At 40.2% G+C, this 22,173-nt stretch overlaps 1 protein-coding gene across 1 annotated transcript in view; it reads left to right on the top strand.

Moving 5' to 3' along the window:
* Positions 1 to 21,674, top strand: part of LOC133654110 (protein SON) — a 188,093-nt gene extending 166,419 nt beyond the window's left edge. Inside the window, exon 20 of the mRNA XM_062054135.1 lies at positions 20,521 to 21,674. Coding sequence (XP_061910119.1) covers positions 20,521 to 20,598 — 78 coding nt within the window. The 3' untranslated portion in view covers positions 20,599 to 21,674. The remainder of the gene's footprint in view (positions 1 to 20,520) is intronic.
* The last annotated feature ends 499 nt before the right edge of the window (positions 21,675 to 22,173 follow it).

Here is a 22,173-nt window from a genome sequence, read left to right as displayed (position 1 = left end):
TCAGCCAGCAGATGCAACTTGATGCTCTTATTTGTGTAGTATAGTTAGTTTATCCTTGTTGAATTTTTGCCTCTCCAAGGTATTGTACGACAGATCAGCTGCGGTGATGTGAATTATATTTGTAAATTATATTCATATAGCGCTTCTCTCTAGTGACTTAAAGCGCTTTACATAGTGAAACTCATTCTCTAAATTACATTTTTAAACTAGTGTGGGTGGCACTGGGAGCAAGTGGGTGAAGTGTCTTGCCCATGGACACAACGGCTGTAACTAGGATGGCAGAAGCGGGGATTGAACCTAGAACCCTCAGGTTGCCCGGCACGGCCGCTCTACCAACCATGCTACGCTTAATCTTCACAGATGTTAAGTGGTTTACATGCGGTCTGTCCACCTTATCTGTGGTAATTTTGTTGACAACATTGACACAGTAAACTTTGCTAGCATAGTTTGTCTCTGCTTGTTGTCGATGTAGCATTCATCCTAGCAACACCATCCTCAAGTTTGTGTTTTGTTTTAGGATGGTATTTGAAACGTGATGTGTACCGATAATAAGAACGTTTCTCGCTGCAATACCAACAACTTTATATCAATTTTGTGATGGACTTTATAGAAGCAGGGAGATTATTCCACTCCAGTTACATCAGTTGTATTTAATGTTCTGTTTTGAAGCAAAATCGGCCGCCTCTCATCTCAATCATAGGCAGTCTAACCTTGATTGTGTCTTCTGAGTTAAGCCTTAAACTGGATGGGATTTGTCTTCATTCATATATAATAACGCATTCATTTATTTATTAATAACATGCGTTAACGTTGACAGCCCTAATATATATATATATATATATATATATATATATATATATATATATATATATATATATATATATATATATATATATATATATATATATATATATATATATATGTGTGGGAAAAAAATCACAAGACTATTTCATCTCTACAGGCCTGTTTCATGAGGGTTTTCCTCAATCCTCAGGAGATCTCCTGAGGATTGAGGAAAACCCTCATGAAACAGGCCTGTAGAGATGAAATAGTCTTGTGATTTTTTTCCCACACATACATTACGCTCTACCACGGTATCGAGCACTATTTTTTGGATAATCTAATTAAGACATATATATATATATATATATATATATATATATATATATATATATATATATATATATATATATATATATATATATATATATATATATATATATATATATATATATATATATATATATATATATATATATAATATGTATGTGTGGGAAAAAATCACAAGACTATTTCATCTCATTTCATCGAGATGAAATAGTCTTGTCATTTTTTCCCACACATACATATATATATATATATATATATATATATATATATATATATATATATATATATATATATATATATATATATATATATATATATATATATATATATATATATATATTCCCACACATACATATTATTTTATGGATAATGTAATTAAGACATATATATATATATATATATATATATATATATATATATATATATATATATATATATATATATATATATATATATATATATATATATATATATATATGTGGGAAAAAATGACATTTTGGTGACGATTTGGGTGTGTCTGTTTCAACAACAATTCAAGCGCCACATTTTCTTTCCCAGGGCGTTTAAATTCCATCCATCCATCCATTTTCTACCGCTTGTCCCTTTCGGGGTCACGGGGGGTGCTGTAGCCTATCTCAGCTGCACTCGGGCGGAAGGCGGGGTACACCCTGGACAAGTCGCCACCTCATCGCAGGGCCAACTTAGATAGACAGATGACATTCACAATCATGTTCACACACTAGGGCCAATTTAGTGTTGCCAATCAACCTATCTCCAGGTGCATGTCTTTGGAGGTGGGAGGAAGCCGGAGTACCCGGAGGGAACCCACGCGGAGAACTTGCAAACTCCACAACTCATGAAAGTCTTAAATGTCTACAGTGTTTTTGTGCATAAAGGGAGGGAAAGAGATACGGACAATAGCACATTCTTCACCGACAAATTACCTAATCAAACCCAATAGAAACTCCACCTTAATTTTTTTGGGAAAAACAAGAGTTCCAAGGACACAAACGTGTCTTGTGAAAAAAATACCTTTTCTCAACTTTTATTTCTATTGTTACTGTTTATCCACCCTGTTTTGCCAATCATACACTTACATACACGTACATACATATACAAGCTTTGTCTTCGGAGTAAGAATGTTCAATGTTTTTGTCTTTTAAATTTATGTATCTCACAGGACAAACATAATGAAGAAAATGTAGTACTTGAGCTAAATTTAAAAAAAAAATTAGAACCATGTTTCTTTCCCTCTTTACTTTTTTCCCAACTTTGTTCTATTGGTACTGTTTAATCTCTTTATTTTATCAATCATACACTGAAAATATAGGAACTTTTTTTTCTGATGCATCTGTGTCGTTATCGACAGTAATCTCAATTGCATTATTTGACTGATATTGTTGGTTAGACATTTGATTTCATGCTGGTTTCACCAAAATGCTGGCAAGACAACATCTGCCATTGGACTAGACAAAACTAGATGTTGCTGAACATTGCTGTCAAAGACCGAAATTTATGAGGCAGATAACAAATGTAGATGCGCAATCTGCTGAAGGCAGAGACTGCAAATGATGAGTGTCTGTTGAAAGGTTTAATAGATGTCTTTGTATGATTAGGTTATTTTGTAGCAGTGTATTTTGCAAGCTTGAGATGCTTTACCAAAAGATGTAACATGGATACTGTAAATTAACATATAATTCTGTAAATAACAATTTGAGAATCATTAATCAATAATCCAATTTATTTACTGGCATAAGTATTTACACCTTTTTCAAACACTTCATATTTTAGTCTGAATTAATCAATCTGACTACTATTATTTGGAACCCTGCAATGGGGTGGCAACGGATTGTGGCCTGCCTTCCGTCCAAGTGCAGCGAGGATGGCTCCAGCCTCCCTTGTTACGACATGCTAGACATTCATTGATAGTTAATGTTAGTCATTAATCTTTGCCAAAACCCTATCATTAGCTAACAAACATAACTAGTTTTAGCCTAATTTGCGTTACAGCCAAAGTGCAATCACCAATTACCTCTCGTGTTTTTGTCTTACCATGAATTGTATTTATTAATCTAACTACCTAATTGATGCCTTCTGGATGCCATGTGTTTTGATTCAAGTACATTAAGCGTTTTCCTACCAAGAAATCACACGTATGCAGTGTTCTTGTAAGTGGAAGATGTTGCAATAGGGATTTGGTAGTATAAAAGTATTTCAGAGTTGCTAAGATCCATTTACTCCCACTCGAACTAAATACAGAGAGAGTTTGCTGTTGTGTAAAATCTGTCATTCATGTCAAATGGAGACGAGACCCCAACAAGATGGAGTTTGCAATGACCACTTTAAAGTGTAGAAGTATGTTCATGATTTTTTTGTTTTGACAAGGGCTATCAATGTTAATGTGTTAACGCATGTGATTAATTAAACAAAAATTATGGTGTTACCATGAATGAATGTTAATCACAGTGTTTGTTTTGACCGCCGGAAGACAGTGCGCATTGTACAGGCAGTGATCACGTCACATGTCAGTGTGATGATAGTTAGAGCGATGTGCTCTGCGCCCTTCCAAACAAACTCTAATTGAACAAAACATCACTTCCGGTTTCCGAGAAAGGAAATAAACAAGAAGAGCTCCGCTCCCAAAACAAATTTTTTGACAACTGATTGTGATCACGGCGACAAGACAGCTTGCTAATACATCCGACTTCAACTCTGCCCAGCGGGAAGCACAAATTCAATAAAATAAGCGAACCGAAGGCACCGGAAAGCTGAGGGCTAACTAAATGCTAGCTCAAAGCCGTTGCTTAGCAACCCAAAACTAAACAACAAAAGCAAAGGAGTTGGACAAATTTTAAAATCTTTGGACCACATAAGTAATCAACAAGAAAGGCGGACACAGCACTGGCTGGTGCATAATTACGTGGGGAGAAAAACAAAAACACCACACAGCCGCAGCCTGCAGCAGAAGTGAACAGCACCAACGGGTGCACTTCGCCGCTGAGCAACCATGAGCACGACAAGAAACCGTCAATGGGTGAATACACCATTATCAGAGGTTACACCGTTATCAGGAGTGAAACCAGAAACAATTAAAGACTTGAAAGAGTTAGTACTAGCTCTACAAAACATCGTCACCACTCTTGAGGAACAGTCAAACGGTGGTGTACAAAAAGACATTTCAGATATCGAAGAACAGGTAATCAAAGACAGAAAATAATATGTTAGAAGAGAGGAATTGGATATGTACAAAAAGGGTGAATGCATTAGAACAGCAGGTGGAGAAGCTGAGCGAGGAGAAAGCATCGTTGCGCCGACAGTCACATGCCACGCAACAAAATAACACCCATTGGGACAATACTAGTGTTGTGGAGAGACACCAGCCCAATGACGTCACCAATCTGGGGAATATCACTGTTGTGAAAAACATCAAACAGGAAATGGAACAGTTTACATGACATAACGACATCGTCATTGCAGGGCTACGCATCAATCCTTGATCCTATGCAAGAGCAGTTGACAACAGAAGAGAACCAGATAACATGGATTCTGCCTCAACGGAGCAACAAGTGGTCAACTTTCTGGAATCAAAGGGAATTGATGTCGATTTTAACACCGTTGATGCGTGCATTCCACTGAACAGAAGAAGCAACAACACCACATCAGTCACCATCGTTAAGCTCGCCAACAGGAAATCCAAAATGGCATTGTGACACAAGGAAAAAAGCTAAAGTGCACAAATGTGTACATGAACGAGCACCTCACTAAACGCAATGCTGAAATTGCCAAGAAAGCACGCGACTTGAGGAAACAAGGGAAAATTCAGGGAACTTTGGGCCCCAACTGCAAAATCTACATAAAGCTGAATGGGGGCCCAGATGCAAGAGTCCTGGTTGTCAATGACATCAAGGATTTGGACGAATATCAGAACGCCCGGCAACTACAACAACAACAATGGAGTCTGACGGAAAACAAACATTGACATTGGACTACAAAATGACAACGCTCTAAGGGATTACGAACAAGTTGGGGCACGATGGGGACAGGCCCGGCACAGCCCGAAGGCACAGCCCGAAGAGGCAACGTGGGTCCCCCCTCCAATGGGCTCACCACCCATAGCAGGGGCCATAGAGGTCGGGTGCAATGTGAGCTGGGCAGCAGCCGAAGCACTTGACGGTCCGATCCTCGGCTACAGAAGCTAGCTCTTGGGATGTGGAACGTCACCTCGCTGGGGGGGAAGGAGCCTGAGCTAGAAGTTCCGGGTAGATATAGTCGGACTCACTTCGACGCACAGCAAGGGCTCTAGAACCAGTTCTCTTGAGAGGGGATGGACTCTCTTCCACTCTGGCGTTGCCAGCAGTGAGAGGCGACGGGCTGGGAAGGCAATTCTTGTTTCCCCCCGGCTCAGAGCCTGCATGTTGGAGTTCAACCCGGTGGTCGAGAGGGTAGCTTCCCTCCGCCTTCGGGTGGGGGGACGGGTCCTGCTGTTGTTTGCGCTTACGCGCCAAACAGCAGCTCAGAGTACCCACCCTTTTTGGATTCGCTCGAGGGAGTACTTGAGGGTGCTCCCCCGGGTGATTCCCTCGTTCTACTGGGTGACTTCAACACTCATATTGGCAACGACAGTGAAACCTGGAGAGGCGTGATTGGGAAGAATGGCCGCCCGGATCTGAACCCGAGTGGTGTTTTGTTATTGGACTTTTGTGCCCGTCACGGATTGTCCATAACGAACACTATGTTCAAGCATAAGGGTGTCCATATGTGCACTTGGCACCAGGACACCCTGGGCTGCAGTTCCATGATCGACTTTGTAGTTGTGTCATCGGATTTGCGGCCTCATGTTTTGGACATTCGGGGGAAGAGAGGGGCGGAGCTTTCTACCGATCACCACCTGGTAGTGAGTTGGCTGCGATGGTAGGGGAGGATGCCGGACAGACCTGGCAGGCCCAAACGCATTGTTAAGGTTTGCTGGGAACGTCTGGCAGAGTCTCCTGTCAGAGAGAGTTTCAATTCCCACCTCCAGAAGAACTTTGAACATGTCACGAGGGAGGTGCTGGACATTGAGTCCGAATAGACCATGTTCCGCGCCTCTATTGTCGAGGCGGCTGATTGGAGCTGTGGCCGCAAGGTAGTTGGTGCCTGTCGTGGCGGTAATCCTAGAACCCGTTGGAGGACACCGGCGGTGGGGGATGCCGTCAAGCTGAAGAAAGAGTCCTATCGGGTTCTTTTGGCTCATAGGACTCCTGAGGCAGTGGACAGGTACCGACAGGCCAAGCGGTGTGCGGCTTCAGCGGTCGCAGAGGCAAAAACTCGGACATAGGAGGAGTTCGGGGAAGCCATGGAAAACGACTTCCGGACGGCTTCGAAGCGATTCTGGACCACCATCCGCCGCCTCAGGAAGGGGAAGCAGTGCACTATCAACACCGTGTATAGTGAGGATGGTGTTCTGCTGACCTCGACTGCGGATGTTGTGGATCAGTGGAGGGAATACTTCGAAGACCTCCTCAATCCCACCAACACGTCTTCCTATGAGGAAGCAGTGCCTGGGGAATCTGTGGTGGGCTCTCCTATTTCTGGGGCTGAGGTTGCTGAGGTAGTTAAAAAGCTCCTCGGTGGCAAGGCCCCGGGGGTGGATGAGATCCGCCTGGAGTTCCTTAAGGCTCTGGATGCTGTGGGGCTGTCTTGGTTGACAAGACTCTGCAACATCGCGTGGACATCGGGGGCGGTACCTCTGGATTGGCAGACCGGGGTGGTGGTTCCTCTCTTTAAAAAGGGGAGCCGGAGGGTGTGTTCTAACTATCGGGGGATCACACTCCTCAGCCTTCCCGGTAAGGTCTATTCAGGTGTACTGGAGAGGAGGCTACGCCGGATAGTCGAACTTCGGATTCAGGAGGAACAGTGTGGTTTTCGTCCTGGTCGTGAAACTGTGGGCCAGCTCTATACTCTCGGCAGGGTCCTTGAGAGTGCATGGGAGTTTGCCCAACCAGTCTACATGTGCTTTGTGGACTTGGAAAAGGCATTCGACCGTGTCCCTCGGGAAGTCCTGTGGGGAGTGCTCAGAAAGTATGGGGTATCGGACTGTCTGATTGTGGCGGTCCGCTCCCTGTATGATCAGTGTCAGAGCATGGTCTGCATTGCCGGCAGTAAGTCGGACACGTTTCCAGTGAGGGTTGGACTCCACCAAGGCTGCCCTTTGTCACCGATTCTGTTCATAACTTTTATGGACGGAATTTCTAGGCGCAGTCAAGGCGTTGAGGGGATCTGGTTTGGTGGCTGCTGGATTAGGCAGATGATGTGGTCCTGATGGCTTCATCTGGCCAGGATCTCCAGCTCTCACTGGATCGGTTCGCAGCTGAGTGTGAAGCGACTGTGATGAGAATCAGCACCTCCAAGTCCGAGTCCATGGTTCTCGCCCGGAAACAGGTGGAGTGCCATCTCCGGGTTGGGGAGGAGATGTTGCCCCAAGTGGAGGAGTTCAAGTACCTCGGAGTCTTGTTCACGAGTGAGGGAAGCAATTAGATCGTGAGATTGATAGGCAGATCGGTGCGGCGTCTTCAGTAATGCGGACCCTGTATCGATCCGTTGTGGTGAAGAAGGAGCTGAGCCGTAAGGCAAAGCTCTCAATTCACCGGTCGATCTACGTTCCGATCCTCACCTATGGTCATGAGCTTTGGGTTATGACCGAAAGGACAAGATCACGGGTACAAGCGGCCGAAATGAGTTTCCTCGGCCGGGTGGCGGGGCTCTCCCTTAGAGATAGGGTGAGAAGCCCTGTTATCCGGGGGGGCTCAAAGTAAAGCCGCTGCTCCTCCACATCGAGAGGAGCCAGATGAGGTGGTTTGGGCATCTGGTCAGGATGCCACCCGAACGCCTCCCTAGGGAGGTGTTTAGGGCACGTCCGACCGGTAGGAGGCCACGGGGAAGACCCAGGACACGTTGGAAAGACTATGTCTCCCGGCTGGCCTGGGAACGCCTCGGGATCCCCCGGGAAGAGCTGGACGAAGTGGCTGGGGAGCGGGAAGTCTGGGCTTCCCTGCTTAGGCTGCTGCCCCCGCGACCCGACCTCGGATAAGCGGAAGAAGGTAGATGGATGTATGGATGGATGGATGGACGGACGATCTTCACTCAGGTGCACATTCATCTACACTTATAGACATTCAGAGAGCAACACAAATTATTGGAGAACAGAAAAGTATGGAAATGAAACCTTCAGCAACATAGATTACAATAGTCTGGAATTAGATAAGAATATAGATCCAGATACAAATGTTTTCTTTCACACAAGGAATACTTGTTTTTATTATTCAGACGAACAATATAACGGAACTATTAAAATAGACAACAAACTGTTGATTATTCATTTAAACAGCAGAAGTTTGTATGCTAACTACAACAATGTGAAGCATTTTTAATTTCCCCTCGGGGATTAATAAAGTATTTCTGATTCTGATTCTGATTCTGATTTTTTTGGAGCAATTCAACGAACCCTTCAAAATTATCGCTATCTCAGAAACATGGTTGAATGCTAAAAAAGGAATGGATTTTGAACTAGAAGCATATGAACTAAACGATATCAACAGAATGAACAAGAACGGAGGGGAGTAGCTGTGTACGTGATGAAGAACTTAAACTACAATGTGGTAAAGAATATGTCACTAGCTAGCAGAGGTGTGGACTCGAGTCACATGACTTGGACTCAAGTCAGACTCGAGTCATGAATTTGATGACTTTAGACTCGACTTGACAAAATGTAAAGAGACTTGCAACTACGACTTGGTCAACAAAAAACGATTTGCAGTATGCTAAACATGCAGTTTGAATATTACAGACGGAGACGCAACAACTTCCAACTTCGTTCGACATTTGAAGATGCACTAAGAAGGGTACGTTTTGAATGTAAGCTAACGTGACTTTTATTTGCTGTGTAGTTAAATCAGTGAGGCTGTAAACTCACTGCTAACGTTATAACCAAAGACATCTTATAAGTAGACGCAGCATCGAGCGCTACTGCGTACTGGCGCAGACGAGACGCGGGGCCGCCATCTTGGAGTGGTGATCCGCTCCATCCATCCATTTTCTACCGCTTATTCCCTTCGGGGTAGCGGGGGGCGCTGGAGCCTATCTCAGCTACAATCGGGCGGAAAGCAGGGTACACCCTGGACAAGTCGCCACCTCATCACAGAGCCAACACAGATAGACAGACAACATTCACACTCACATTCACACACTAGGGCCAATTTAGTGTTGCCAATCAATGATAAAGTACACATGTTTTGGCGTGTTTTATTATTCATAGTTTGCTTAACAGTAATAGAATAATCTAGTGACCAGACGTCCGAGATCAAAACTGGGAATATAATCCCAGAGAAGGGGTAAAAAAACGGTCAGCTATTTTTAAGTTGAAGAAACAATATGATTAGGTTATATATACTGTACATGCGTATATTCTACATAAACAATGTATGAATACATTAGATATCTATATATCTTATAGACTGTATCTCTGTTGCTGCAGCAGCAGAGAGTTTATTCTGTTTTGACACTTTGTATTGATATTTTGTATTACATTCTTCCCTTAAATGATAATTTTTACAGTGATTGTTTTATATGTATTTTTTATGTATGTCGCTTTGGATAAAAGTGTCTGCCAAATACTTAAACATAAACATATATAAACACCTGATAGTCTTTATATCAGCTAAAACCACCAATCTGTTTCACTGGATTCAGAATTAAACCAAATTCTGTCTTACCCAACAATGTTAGTATTTGAATATTGTTACTTAAAGACTTATTCCTGGTTACAATTAGGGATGTCCGATAATGGCTTTTTGCCGATATCCGATATTCCGATATTGTCCAACTCTTTAATTACTGATACCGATATCAACCGATACCGATATCAACCGATATATGCAGTCGTGGAATTAACACATTATTATGCCTAATTTGGACAACCAGGTATGGTGAAGATAAGGTACTTTTTAAAAAAATTAGTAAAATAAGATAAATCAATTAAAAACATTTTCTTGAATAAAAAAGAAAGTACAACAATATAAAAACAGTTACATAGAAACTAGTAATGAATGTAAATTAGTAAAATTAACTGTTAAAGGTTAGTACTATTAGTGGACCAGCAGCACGCACAATCATGTGTGCTTACGGACTGTATCCCTTGCAGACTGTATTGATATATATATTGATATATAATGTAGGAACCAGAATATTAATAACAGAAAGAAACAACCCTTTTGTGTGAATGAGTGTAAATGGGGGAGGGAGGTTTTTTGGGTTGGTGCACTAATTGTAAGTGTATCTTGTGTTTTTTATGTTGGTTTAATTAAAAAAAAACAAAAAAAACAAAAAAACGATACAGATAATAAAAAAAACAATACCGATAATTTCCGATATTACATTTTAACGCATATATCGGCCGATAATATCGGCAGGCCGATATTATCGGACATCTCTAGTTACAATTATACTGTTAAGAAAGTATTGTTTTATATTTTGCGTAAAATGAGAATGCATCATAATCAGTGGCGACTGGTGAATTTTGTTTTAGGTGGGGCTGAAAGTCTGTAAACCAAACCCCTGAAGGGGGGTCATCCTCCCCCAGAAGATTTCTTTGTGATTTTCACATACAAATATTGAAGATCTTTGCTTCTTCTCAACTCTGTGCTAATATTCTTTTCACAAAACAAGCCAATAGTACGTTAATGTCAAATCTTACTTGTGAAAAGTAGTCCCCCGATTCCTATTTTCAGCAGTCCGCTCATTTGAGCAGGAAAACGCTGAACACCAGCCCGGCATCTTTGTTTTCTATCTGTCAACTGTCAGTTTAGGCTGCTCGTCGGCTCCTCATAACCACTTCAAGATGGCCGCCAAATTGCTCGCGTAACAGCAGCCAATGCCGCGTCTACTTATAAGATGTCTATGGTTATAATGTCATTGCAAACACGGCAATCTGTTGCGTCCACTGCAGTTCGCTACCTTATTCATACTTTTTTGTCAAGTGATTTTTTTTAAGCAGGGTTGCATGAGGTACATATACATAACGTTACGTTAGTCAATTTATCACACACAGTAACGTAACGTTAGACGGCGGTCAGCAGCACCGCGTATTTTAGCCACCTACAAAAAAACAAACATAGTCAAATAAAGGTCAGTTAAAATGCATACTATATTAAGAATATGTGTACATATTGCATAGGGCCCTGACATCTAAAAAGTACCAACTCTGTTCATTGTTATTTTCATGTATTTGTTATGTTTTTCATGTGTACGCACACATAAACACACATTCCGTATGAGATGAGATCAATGAGATAAGGTAAGAACAGGATAGAAACTGCTGTGGAATTAGTTACAGTGCAATATGCCATGGAAATACAATGTTAACACTTTTGTGCAAACAAGTACAGTTGCACTTGTATTTTCAAATGTGTTTATTCTGTAAAGGAATGAGTTAAATGTTTAAAATGACTGGTTAACAGTGCTATTATGAAGTGCAATGTCAGCACTATTTTTTTTCCTGCAATTTCAAATGCACTTGTTTTAATAAATAAATACAGCGTTTTAAAAGCATACACAATCTGTGTAAATATATTAGTATGTGGATAAAAGGACTTGAAAGGACTCAAAACTCAAAATGCAGGACTTGGTACTTGACTTGAGACTTTCCAGTCTTGACTTTGGACTTGACTCGGGACTTGCCTGTCTTGACTCGGGACTTGCCTCGAGACTTGAGGGCAAAGACTTGAGACGTACTTGTGACTTGCAAAACAATGACTTGGTCCCACCTCAGCTAGCTATTGATAACATCTTAGAATGTATAACCATTGAAATATGTCAAGAAAAAAGCAAAATTGTACTGATCAGTTGTATATATAGATCACCAAAGTCAAACATTGATACGTTTGAGAATTGGATTAGGGCAACTTTTACTAAAATCAGTCCAAAAATAAACTTCTTATGTGGAGACTTCAACATTGACCTCTTGAACCCTAGCAAACAAAAGCCCATAGATGACTTTATGGACACAATGTATAGCCTGAGTTTATATCCTAAAATCATAAGGCCAAGCAGAATCTCAGGACACAGCAGCACACTTATTGATAAGTTTTACCGATGATTTTGATAAAAAATACCACAAGTGGCCTACTAATATCCGACATCAGTGATCATCTGCCAGTTTTCATAATCTACAACGGAAACTACAAGAAGAGGAACATGGATGACAAAAATACTTTTCGAAGAATATGTACAGAACAAAGAATGACAGCTCTCAAAAATGATCTGAGAAGACAGAGTTGGGACAATGTCTACAATGAAAATGATGTAGATGAGGCATATGGTACCTTTTTTTAATACCTTCGAGATACTTTATGACAAACACTGTCCATTGAAACAACTTAGTAAGAGGCAAGAGAAAAATAATCAACCATGGATGACAAATGGACTGAGAAATGCTTGCAAAAAGAAGAATACACTATATAGAACATTTATAACACAAAGATCTACAGAAGCAGAAAACAAGTACAAGACGTATAAGAACAAGCTAACTAGCATACTATGAACATGTAGAAAAGAATACTACAGTCAATTTTGGACCAGAACAAAAACAATATGAGAGCAACACGGGGCATCCTAAATAGCATTATTAAAAATGGTGCTAAAAGGGACTATCCTAAATACTTCTTAGATGGAAATGTTAAAAATGACAATATGAATGAAGTGGATAAAAACTTCAATAAGTACTTAGTGAACATTGGACCAGATCCTGAGTCAGTAGAGGACTTGAATGACACCATAGATAGAAACCTCAACTCTATGTTCCCAGAAGGAGAGACAAAAGAGGAAATGGGGACGGCGTGGCGAAGTTGGTAGAGTGGCTGTGCCAGCAATCGGAAGGTTGCTGGTTACTGGGGTTCAATCCCCACCTTCTACCATCCTAGTCACGTCCATTGTGTCCTTGGGCAAGACACTTCACCCTTGCTCCTGATGGCTGCTGGTTAGCGCCTTGCATGGCAGCTCCCGCCATCAGTGTGTGAATGTGTGTGTGAATGGGTGAATGTGGAAATACTGTCAAAGCGCTTTGAGTACCTTGAAGGTAGAAAAGCGCTATACAAGTATAACCCTTTTATTTATTTATTTAAATAATCAATATTGTGAAAAAAGGTAAATCCAAGACCTCAACTGATTGCAACGAAATTGATATGAAAACGATTAAAAAGGTTATTGAAGATATTTCAGAACCTTTAACATGTATCAGCAACCTATCATTTCAAACAGGCAAATTCCCAGACAATATGAAAATAGCAAAAATTGTACCGATTTATAAGACTGGAGACCAACACCAGTTTACAAACTACAGAGTGAGGTTTTATAATTTGATGAAGCACTGTAGAAAAGACAGACCATTACGACGGATCTGAGAGGTATGTTCTTTGACAACCGTCACGTCTTTCGTCAACACACTGCCTTCTCGTCAAGGCCCCTTCTCTCACACACACTTCTGGCTTCACAATAATACCGTGGCACATTACACTCGGTCCACTGCGTCAACAAAATTAAAAATGGCTTACATTTGTTTAAACAACTGGTTAAACTAAGGAAGAGTAAATTCAGATGTAAGTGGTGTACTATGTAAAGTTGTTAAAAGGTGTCTTTTTTACATGATCTATTAATATACCGTACATCTGTACCTAGTTTGCTATTTTATTGCAGAGACTTTGAAAATGTGCACTTAATTCTTACTATACTTACTGTCACCAAGTTGTGAGAAAATCAATTACTTGCAGTTCAGTAAAACATTTAAAAAATGTTCCTGTATGACGTTCTGAAGACCAAATCGCATTTGTATTCAAATGTTGGTGTTTTTTATTAAACAAATTGTATTCATGCAAACAAATAATAACCTATGATTACTCACAGTTCAAGTGTGTGTGTCACGGCTGGTTACACCAGGCCATGCCTTATTTTGAGTCTGTTAGTGGTTTTTCCATGTTTAATGTTGTGTTCCTGTCCTGAACGCTTATTTTATAGTTCCACTTCCTTTTTGAGTGTCCTGAAGCAGCTTTATTTTGTCTCCCAGCGCACCTGTTTTGAATTTAGTCGTCGATATTCAAGTCAAGCTTGTCTTTGTCTTGGATTGTTATCTGTATGCATACTGTTAAACGCTGTTCCCTTTTCTGAGGCTTCAAAGTAAGTTTGTTTCTACATAGTAGAAACTAGATACTAGGTTTTTATGCATTCCCTAATGCATTAGTGTTTATTTGGCGCGCACCTCGCTGCACATGTGCATTAGTGTTTTTGTCTTTGTTTGTATTAAATATATACCTGCATGCTGTCTCCTGCTGCCTTCTGCATCTTGAATCACAATCTTTGCTATCATGCGACCCAAGCGTCACAGTGTGATTACTTTGATTTTAAAAAATTATCACTTGACAGCCCTAGTTTTTACTCTTCCTATTGTCTGTAAACTTACTTATGACCATATTTCTTTAGGTGTATGCTGCAATGTTTAGCATCAAGAAAACATTAGTGAATAGTATTAATAAACTAGATTGATAAATCTCTCATAAGCTGCATGCTCCACAGCCATGCTATACTGTATTTTGATGCTGTTAAATATTGTAAAAAATTTAACTAAACTTGCTGTTAACCTTAACGCATGAACGCATGTGATTAGTAAAAGTAAATTCAGTGTTTCCCTCAGAAAATGTGTTAGTTAAGGTGGTGTCTCTCCAGGGGGAAGGTGGTTGGTGGGTGTAAGGAGCAGCGTAACTCGGCCTGTCGCCATCACGTCTCCATCTCGTCGCTGCCACCACAGCCTCGGGGGGGCAATAGACTACAGACTGTGGTGAAGTAGGCCGGCTTCGTCGCGTGAGGAAGCCTACAATTTTTGGTTGTGTTTTCCGCTCCATATGCTGAATGCCGATATACTATATATATCTCGATATTTTGTTCGTAAAGTAAAAACAATACACAAAACAGTCCTAGTTACCTGAGATACTAAGTACAGTATGTCATTATTATGACTTAGTAAGTCAATATTTTGATTTACTAATTTACTAAGTCAAAATAATGACAAAATAATGACTTACTAAGTCAAAATAATGACTTAAGTCAAATTAATGACTTACTGTAAGTAAGCGTTTGCACTAAGCGTTTGAAAAAAAGAGTTATGACATATGCTCAACTCATCATGCTTAATTTGTTACAGCATTTGGGAAGCCTGTAGTCGATTTTTATTATGTAAATGTTTTATTTTTATCAACATGTGATAGCAGGGACCCTGCCATTCAAAACTAGGCTGCTACATTACTAATGATTAATGTAACTCGCTGAAAAAATAATACAATAGCAATAGGAGAGACCATTCATCCCTGAACATCATGGAGTTCATGTAGGCTTTATGATGCAGTTACATTATTATATCAACTATCAGAGACAGCTTCAGGAAACTCTTCATTTAACATAATTTCCTTTTTTGCTGCTTCAACACAGCTCAATCAACACAGACAAAGGTAAAGTGAAATAACTTAGTTGTTAACTGTAGGTCTTTCTCTCAGACAGACACACACACGCATTCACGCACACACACGCACTGCACAGTGAGCTTGCGTTACGCTAAAAGCTAATTAGCCTTCACCTCAAGGACTGCGATCGTATGTTTCTAGAACGTCACAGGCTCATAGTGATGTTACTAGTAGTTGACTGGGAGGTGTTTATTATAATTTGGGGAGAGTCCGCTGCCTTATGCTCACCTGCTAAACAACTTTCTGCTCGCCTCACCGTCTCTCCTCTCAACATATTGCCGTGTTTGCAATGACGTTATAACCATAGATATCTTATAAGTAGACGCAACATTGGTTGCTGTGATGCGAGCAATTTGGCCGCCATCTTGAAGTGGTGATGAGGAGCCCGCGAGCAGCCTAAACTGACAGTTGAAAGGTAGAAAACAAAGATGCCGGGCTGGTGTTCAGCGTTTTCCTACTCAAATGAGCGGACTGTTGAAAATAGAAATTGAAGGATTACTTTTCACAAGTGAGATTTAACATTAACGTACTATTGGTTGTATTTTATGAAAATAATATTACCACTGAGTTGAGAAGGAGCAAAGATCTTCAATATGTGTATGTGAAAATCACAAATAAATCTTCTGGGGGAGGATGACGCCCCTACAGGGGTTTGGTTGACAAACTTTCAGCCCCACCTAAAACAAAATTCACCAGCCGCCATTGATTATGATGCATTCTCATTTTAGGCAAAATATAAGACAATACTTTCTTAACAGTATAATTGTAACCAGGAATAAGTCTTCAAGTAACAATATTCAAATACTAACATTGTTGGGTAAGACAGCAATTGGTTTTATTCTGAATCCAGTGAAACAGATTGGTGGTTTTAGCTGATATAAAGACTTGCAGGTGTTTATATATGTTTAAGTACTTGGTAGACGCTTTTATCCAAAGACACATACATAAAAAATACATATATAACAATCACTGTAAACATGATCATTTAAGGGAAGAATGTAATACAAAATATCAATACAAAGTGTCAAGACTGAATAAACTCTCTGCTGCTGCAGCAACAGATATACAGTCTATAGGTCCCTAAGATATATAGATATCTAATGTTGTTTATGTAAGATATACGCATGTATATATAACCTAATCATACTGTTTCTTCAATTTAAAAGTAGCTGACCGTTTTTTTCCCCCTTCTCTGGGATTATATTCCCAGTTTTGATCTCGGACATCTGGTCACTTATAGAATATTATATTACTGTTAAGCAAACTATGAATAATAAAACACGCCAAAACATGTGTCCGTTATCATAGCTACACGTATGACAAAAAAACGCGTGTAAATCAGTGGTATTCAGTGAGGTAGATGAATTAAATGCGCTGACAGTTCATTGCTCCTGCCAAATGAATTGCACTGAGTGGAGCGGATCACCACTCCAAGATGGCGGCCCCGGGTCTCGTCTGCGCCAGTAGGCAGTAGCGCTCGATGCTGCGTCTACTTATAAAGATGTCTATGGTTATAACGTTAGCAGTGAGTTTGCAGCCTCACTGATTTAACTACACAGCAAATAAAAGTCACGTTACTTAGCCAATAAACGTTATCTTACATTCAAAACTTACCCTTCTTTGTGCAACTTCAAATGTCGAACGAAGTTGGAAGTTGTTGCGTCTCCGTCTGTAATATTCGAACTGCGTGATTTGCATACGGCAATTCGTTTTTTGTTGACCAAGTCGTAGTTTTTATACCCGGACGAAACCAACTTTGGCATATTTTTTTTCTCACAGGCGCGTTGTTTGACAACTCTTCTTCATTGGTTCTCCTGCAATTTGATTGGATGAATGCTGTGTGATGAAAATAACGTAGATCTAATTTGATTGGCTATTGTACTGAGAGCACACACGCTGACAGGAACAACACGCTGATAGACACAGACGTAGAAAATGAAAAATACGGAGCGCTCCCAAATAACTTTTTAAGCTTTGGGTTTTGGGGAAAGTAGCAAGTCATATCAAGTCAAAAGGCTCAAGTCCAAGTGAAGTCACAAGTCATTGATGTTATAGTCTAAGTCGAGTTGCAAGTCTCTTTACATTTTGTCAAGTCGAGTCTAAAGTCATCAAATTCATGACTTGAGTCCAAGTCATGTGACTCGTGTCCACACCTCTGGAAAGTACCATATACACAATCTCATAAGACGCCAACCTAAACATTATTTAAAGTTGAACAAAAGAGAAAACTGTACTATCAATGAGGGGCTAAGTGTAGCTTATGCAAATAAAGTCCTGGCAAACTCACTGACCCTATTGCTTGCCTTTGTGTTTCTATGTGTTATGTTCTGGATAAGTCAATTTACAGGCTTTACAATCCGACCAAATCTGTTCCTAATATGACTCACTGAACTGTCTGACTCGGTGCTCATGCAAACACTAACACTGTCACCAGAATGTGGGCTGAAGGAATTCCGGTTCAGTGTTTTCAGGGGGAATTTGAGGACGGTCAGCAGGTGTGTATTTAATTGCCGTGGGAACTATTGAGAGAATGGTCTCTGCTACCCAGCTGGCAGTGCGTTCGTATTGATTCAACCCAGCTGAAGGAACCAAGTCACTGTTGTCAATCATTTGATTTCCAAGCTTTTGCTTTGAGTCACCGTTAAAGGAGGACAAACTCCCACGCTAAACCTCAACTGGTAGAAAGTTGGCTTGCAAAATCAGGTTTCTGTGGACTATTTTATCCTGCCGTGTGTCGGGTTGAGCGATCCAGTAAGTGTGGCACCTTAAATCTTTGGAGACCACAGTGTAGAGGGTGGCCTCCCACCTGTCAGTTAATTTCCTGCGACCACAACTCCATCGGTTTGCTAAGAGAACCCAATCTCCCTCCTCAATGTCTGAATCCATGTCTGTACAGGTTTGCTTGATGTCGCTGGCTGGATTCAGCATTGGCTGGGGTGAGGACTTCCTTGAGACCATTCCTCATGCACTTAATGTAGCAGTTATAGTCTATGATGTCATTGTCTTTTTCCAGGGTGTGAAACATGATGTAGCTTAGGAATCCGTCCATCCATTAGAAAAAAAGAAGCATACACTGTTGACTTGTGGGCTGTTCAGTTGTAAGCATAGGTCAACGTCTGCAACATCTGAGGCCATCTTTGCTTTTCTCTGTGGCGTAGGGATCTGATCAGGTTCCCTAAAGTTCTGTTGAACCTCTCTGTGTGGCCATTGCTCATGGGATGATAAGATATTCTCGACTTTTTCACTCCAGCTATCTGCAACAACAATTTGCTCCTTGATCCGAGTGGATTCGTTGTGGGAATTAATAAATTGTGATCCCCATAATGAGATTAATACAATTTTAATTTTTTAATGCGGTTCAAGATTTGTATCATGATTTTTCTCCTGGTACTTTGTAAACACATTGAGTTTGAACAATTTCTTAAACTAAATCAAATGAGTACATTGTTAAACCTATTTGCTTAATCCATTCCATAATTTAATTCCACATACTGATATACTAAAGGTTTGAATGTGTTGTATGTGCATACAAATGTTTTCAGTTAAAGTTTTACCTAAGGTTATATTTGTCCTATTTTGTTGAGAAGAATTGTTGTACATTCTTGTGTCGCAGGTTATGGTTGGCTTGTGCATAACTTAAGCAGTTTGCAAATTCACTAGTTCATTGACTTTCAATATTTTTGATTCAATAAATTTGAAGAATTTGACTGTTCTCCATAACCAACATTATAGATTATTCTTTTGTAACAAGGTTAATAAATACTATGTAGTAACACAGTTAGTGAATGAAGTGTACTTTTGTTATTTTCCCATATTTGTACACAATTACTAAAATATGGTAACACTAGCGAGCCGTAGAGTGAGGAGTGATTTCTGTTATACAAAATGTTTTGCTTCATTCATTATTGGAGTGTTGCTTGCCACCTTATGTCGTAAATATTTTGACATTTCCAGTTCATTGAATCATCTTAAATTACACCATGACATTTGATTTAGTTTAGCGTGTCTATCTACTGCATCCAATCGAGTTTGACTTTCTCTCCTGTTGTTATAGAATATCATTGTTTTAGTTTTACTTAGATTCATAGTCTGTTTTTGTCAAATTATCTTTAGTTTATACATTTCTTCTATTAGCTTCTGTGTTTTCTCCTGAACTCAATGTGGTTGTTTTGTCTGAAAATAGTATTAACTCAAGTCTTTTGTGACTTTACAAATGTTTATATAGGGATGAAACAATTGAAACCATGCAGCTACACACTTTTTACAATAGATTGTGTTGGTAATGTATTCAGTTATTTCGATTGATGTCATCAAAGTTGAGATGTTAGCTTTTGTAGAAGTAAGGAGGTCTTTAGTTTGTTAACTGTTGTATTGTCTCCAGTCTTATAATTAGGATCAAAATGTTGCTATTTTAATTTTGTTTTGAGAATTTAGTTTGATATGATAGTTTGCTGATATATGTCAATAGTTGCCCTTAATCACCTTTTTATATTTTCTATATAAATGCGGTTACAATCAGTTGATGTGTTGGATTTACATTTAGTCACAATTTTGATTATTTCTTCTGTCACGTCAGTGCAAACATCGAGTTGGCATTTATTTCTGTGGCATCATTCAAGTCCTCAATGGAAACAGGATCTAGGGATCTTTCCTTCCATATTTTGTCCAACAAAAAAACTTTCAAAACTTTTATTCAACTTTGCCTTGTATGGGCTGTGATCTGATGGCCCTACAGTATTTGCTCTAATTGATGTGAATGAGATAAATGGATCATTCCAGTAACCTTCAAAGTGCTGACCCATTTCAAACTGTATGTACTTTTGTGTAAAGTTGTGCTACTTCATCTAAAACTGTTTGTTTTATTCGCCAGGTTCCTGTTGATGGACCAGGGCTTTACACAGGCCCTGTCTTCACTGCCGCTTCCACTGGACCCCTATTCTCCACGTAGACATACAATAGTCACACTGTCTTAGTTTTTGTGACATTTTTATATCCGGTCTCATCATTTTTAATTTATTTCTATGGACCCAGATTAACAGTAATAAATACAAGGGTGCTGTGCTACTTCTGGGAGATTTTTTAAATTAAACCCCAATTAATATTATTAAAATAAAACCATTAAAGGCTAGTTGTAGTACAACCAACACATTCTTACTCCTAAAGATGTTTCTCATATAGTGAGCACTCAAATAAAAAAATATATTTATGTCACAATACATACAAATCCTAGTGATTTTACCTAAAACCAATGCCGTTACTGTAATAGACGTTTTCTAGTGTATCCTCAGTCGATCTGGCAGAGGTGCTATGAGTGGCCACTAGCCACCGGCAGTGAGGCACAGACAGAGGTAGACCCAATCTCAACGATCACCATCCTTTTGGATCCCAAGATCCCTGGTCTCAGCCATGAACCAATGCAAGATCTAACCCTATGCCAAACATACACTGTTACAGTTTCCGTGCCATTGTCTAGTCTAAGACGGACGCGTAACAAAGAATGCAAGCTATGGACTTACATGTTATTGACTTAATGAACAGTTTATTTAACACAAGATATAACAGAAGATTCATAATACAAATTATATAGTCGCTATTACGGCGAGTCCTGGCAGCATACATCGGTGTGCGGTGATCAGCTGTGTTGGCAAATGGCGATTGTCCAGAGTGAGCAAGCAAGAAAGAGAGAGAGCATCCGGCTCCACCTCTGGGCTTTATCTCCCTGGCGTCAGTCTGCTATTCAATCATAAACTAGAAAGGGAAAAATAGTTCGTAAAATAACACAAGTTTATTGCACTTAACACCCCTACCCCCAGATTGTGAATGGTGGAGAAAAAAGAGCTTGTGTGGTCAAAAGTGGACACATAAAGTGAGGTCCACTGTGGCAGCAAATACTTTTTTAACAAAGTATCTAGTAGCTCAGTGCAATAACTTATCTTTTGAAACTGCAATTTTAAACAGATTGGCGAGTCTTGTATCACACTTCTGTTCATAAATAAAATGTTTACGAGACATTCTCAGAAAAAACTTCCAGACGCCTTTGTGACTTTTGTTCTACCAGGCTGTTTTGACCTTTTGCCGTAGATTATGAGTTCCACTCAAAGTCTGCCTTGAAACTTCCCTGTAACACCTCACAATGATCAGAAAGGTTAGCTTTAGCTATAGAACGTGTTAAGGCTGGGATATACTCTCTGTGTCACATCTGATGGCGTCTTGATTGGTTTATAGTTCTTCCGGGTGGGATGCCTGGTGGGTGGTGGGCGGGGGGGGCCTGGACGTGCGAGATGAATAGCGGGGTTTGGTGGCGCTATTTTATTTTTTTATTTTTTTGAGAGGCGTTGGTGAAGTGGACGTTGGTGGCATCCATGGGCATGCTTGGGGGGGCGGTCGGACTGGTGGTGGATTGGCCTGGGTGCCTGCTGCGCGGTTCCTCCCGGGGTGGCTGCGTGCTGTTTGCCTTTTGGTGGCGGTCCCCTGTGCGGTCTGCAGCTGTGGTGCTGGGCGCGGTCGGCGTTTGGTTAAGGTG

Source organism: Entelurus aequoreus, linkage group LG07 (assembly GCF_033978785.1).
Source record: "Entelurus aequoreus isolate RoL-2023_Sb linkage group LG07, RoL_Eaeq_v1.1, whole genome shotgun sequence".
Classification (NCBI taxonomy): Eukaryota; Metazoa; Chordata; class Actinopteri; order Syngnathiformes; family Syngnathidae; genus Entelurus; species Entelurus aequoreus.
The sequence above is the reverse complement of the archived record's forward strand: the minus strand, read 5'-3'. Positions and strand labels throughout refer to the sequence as shown.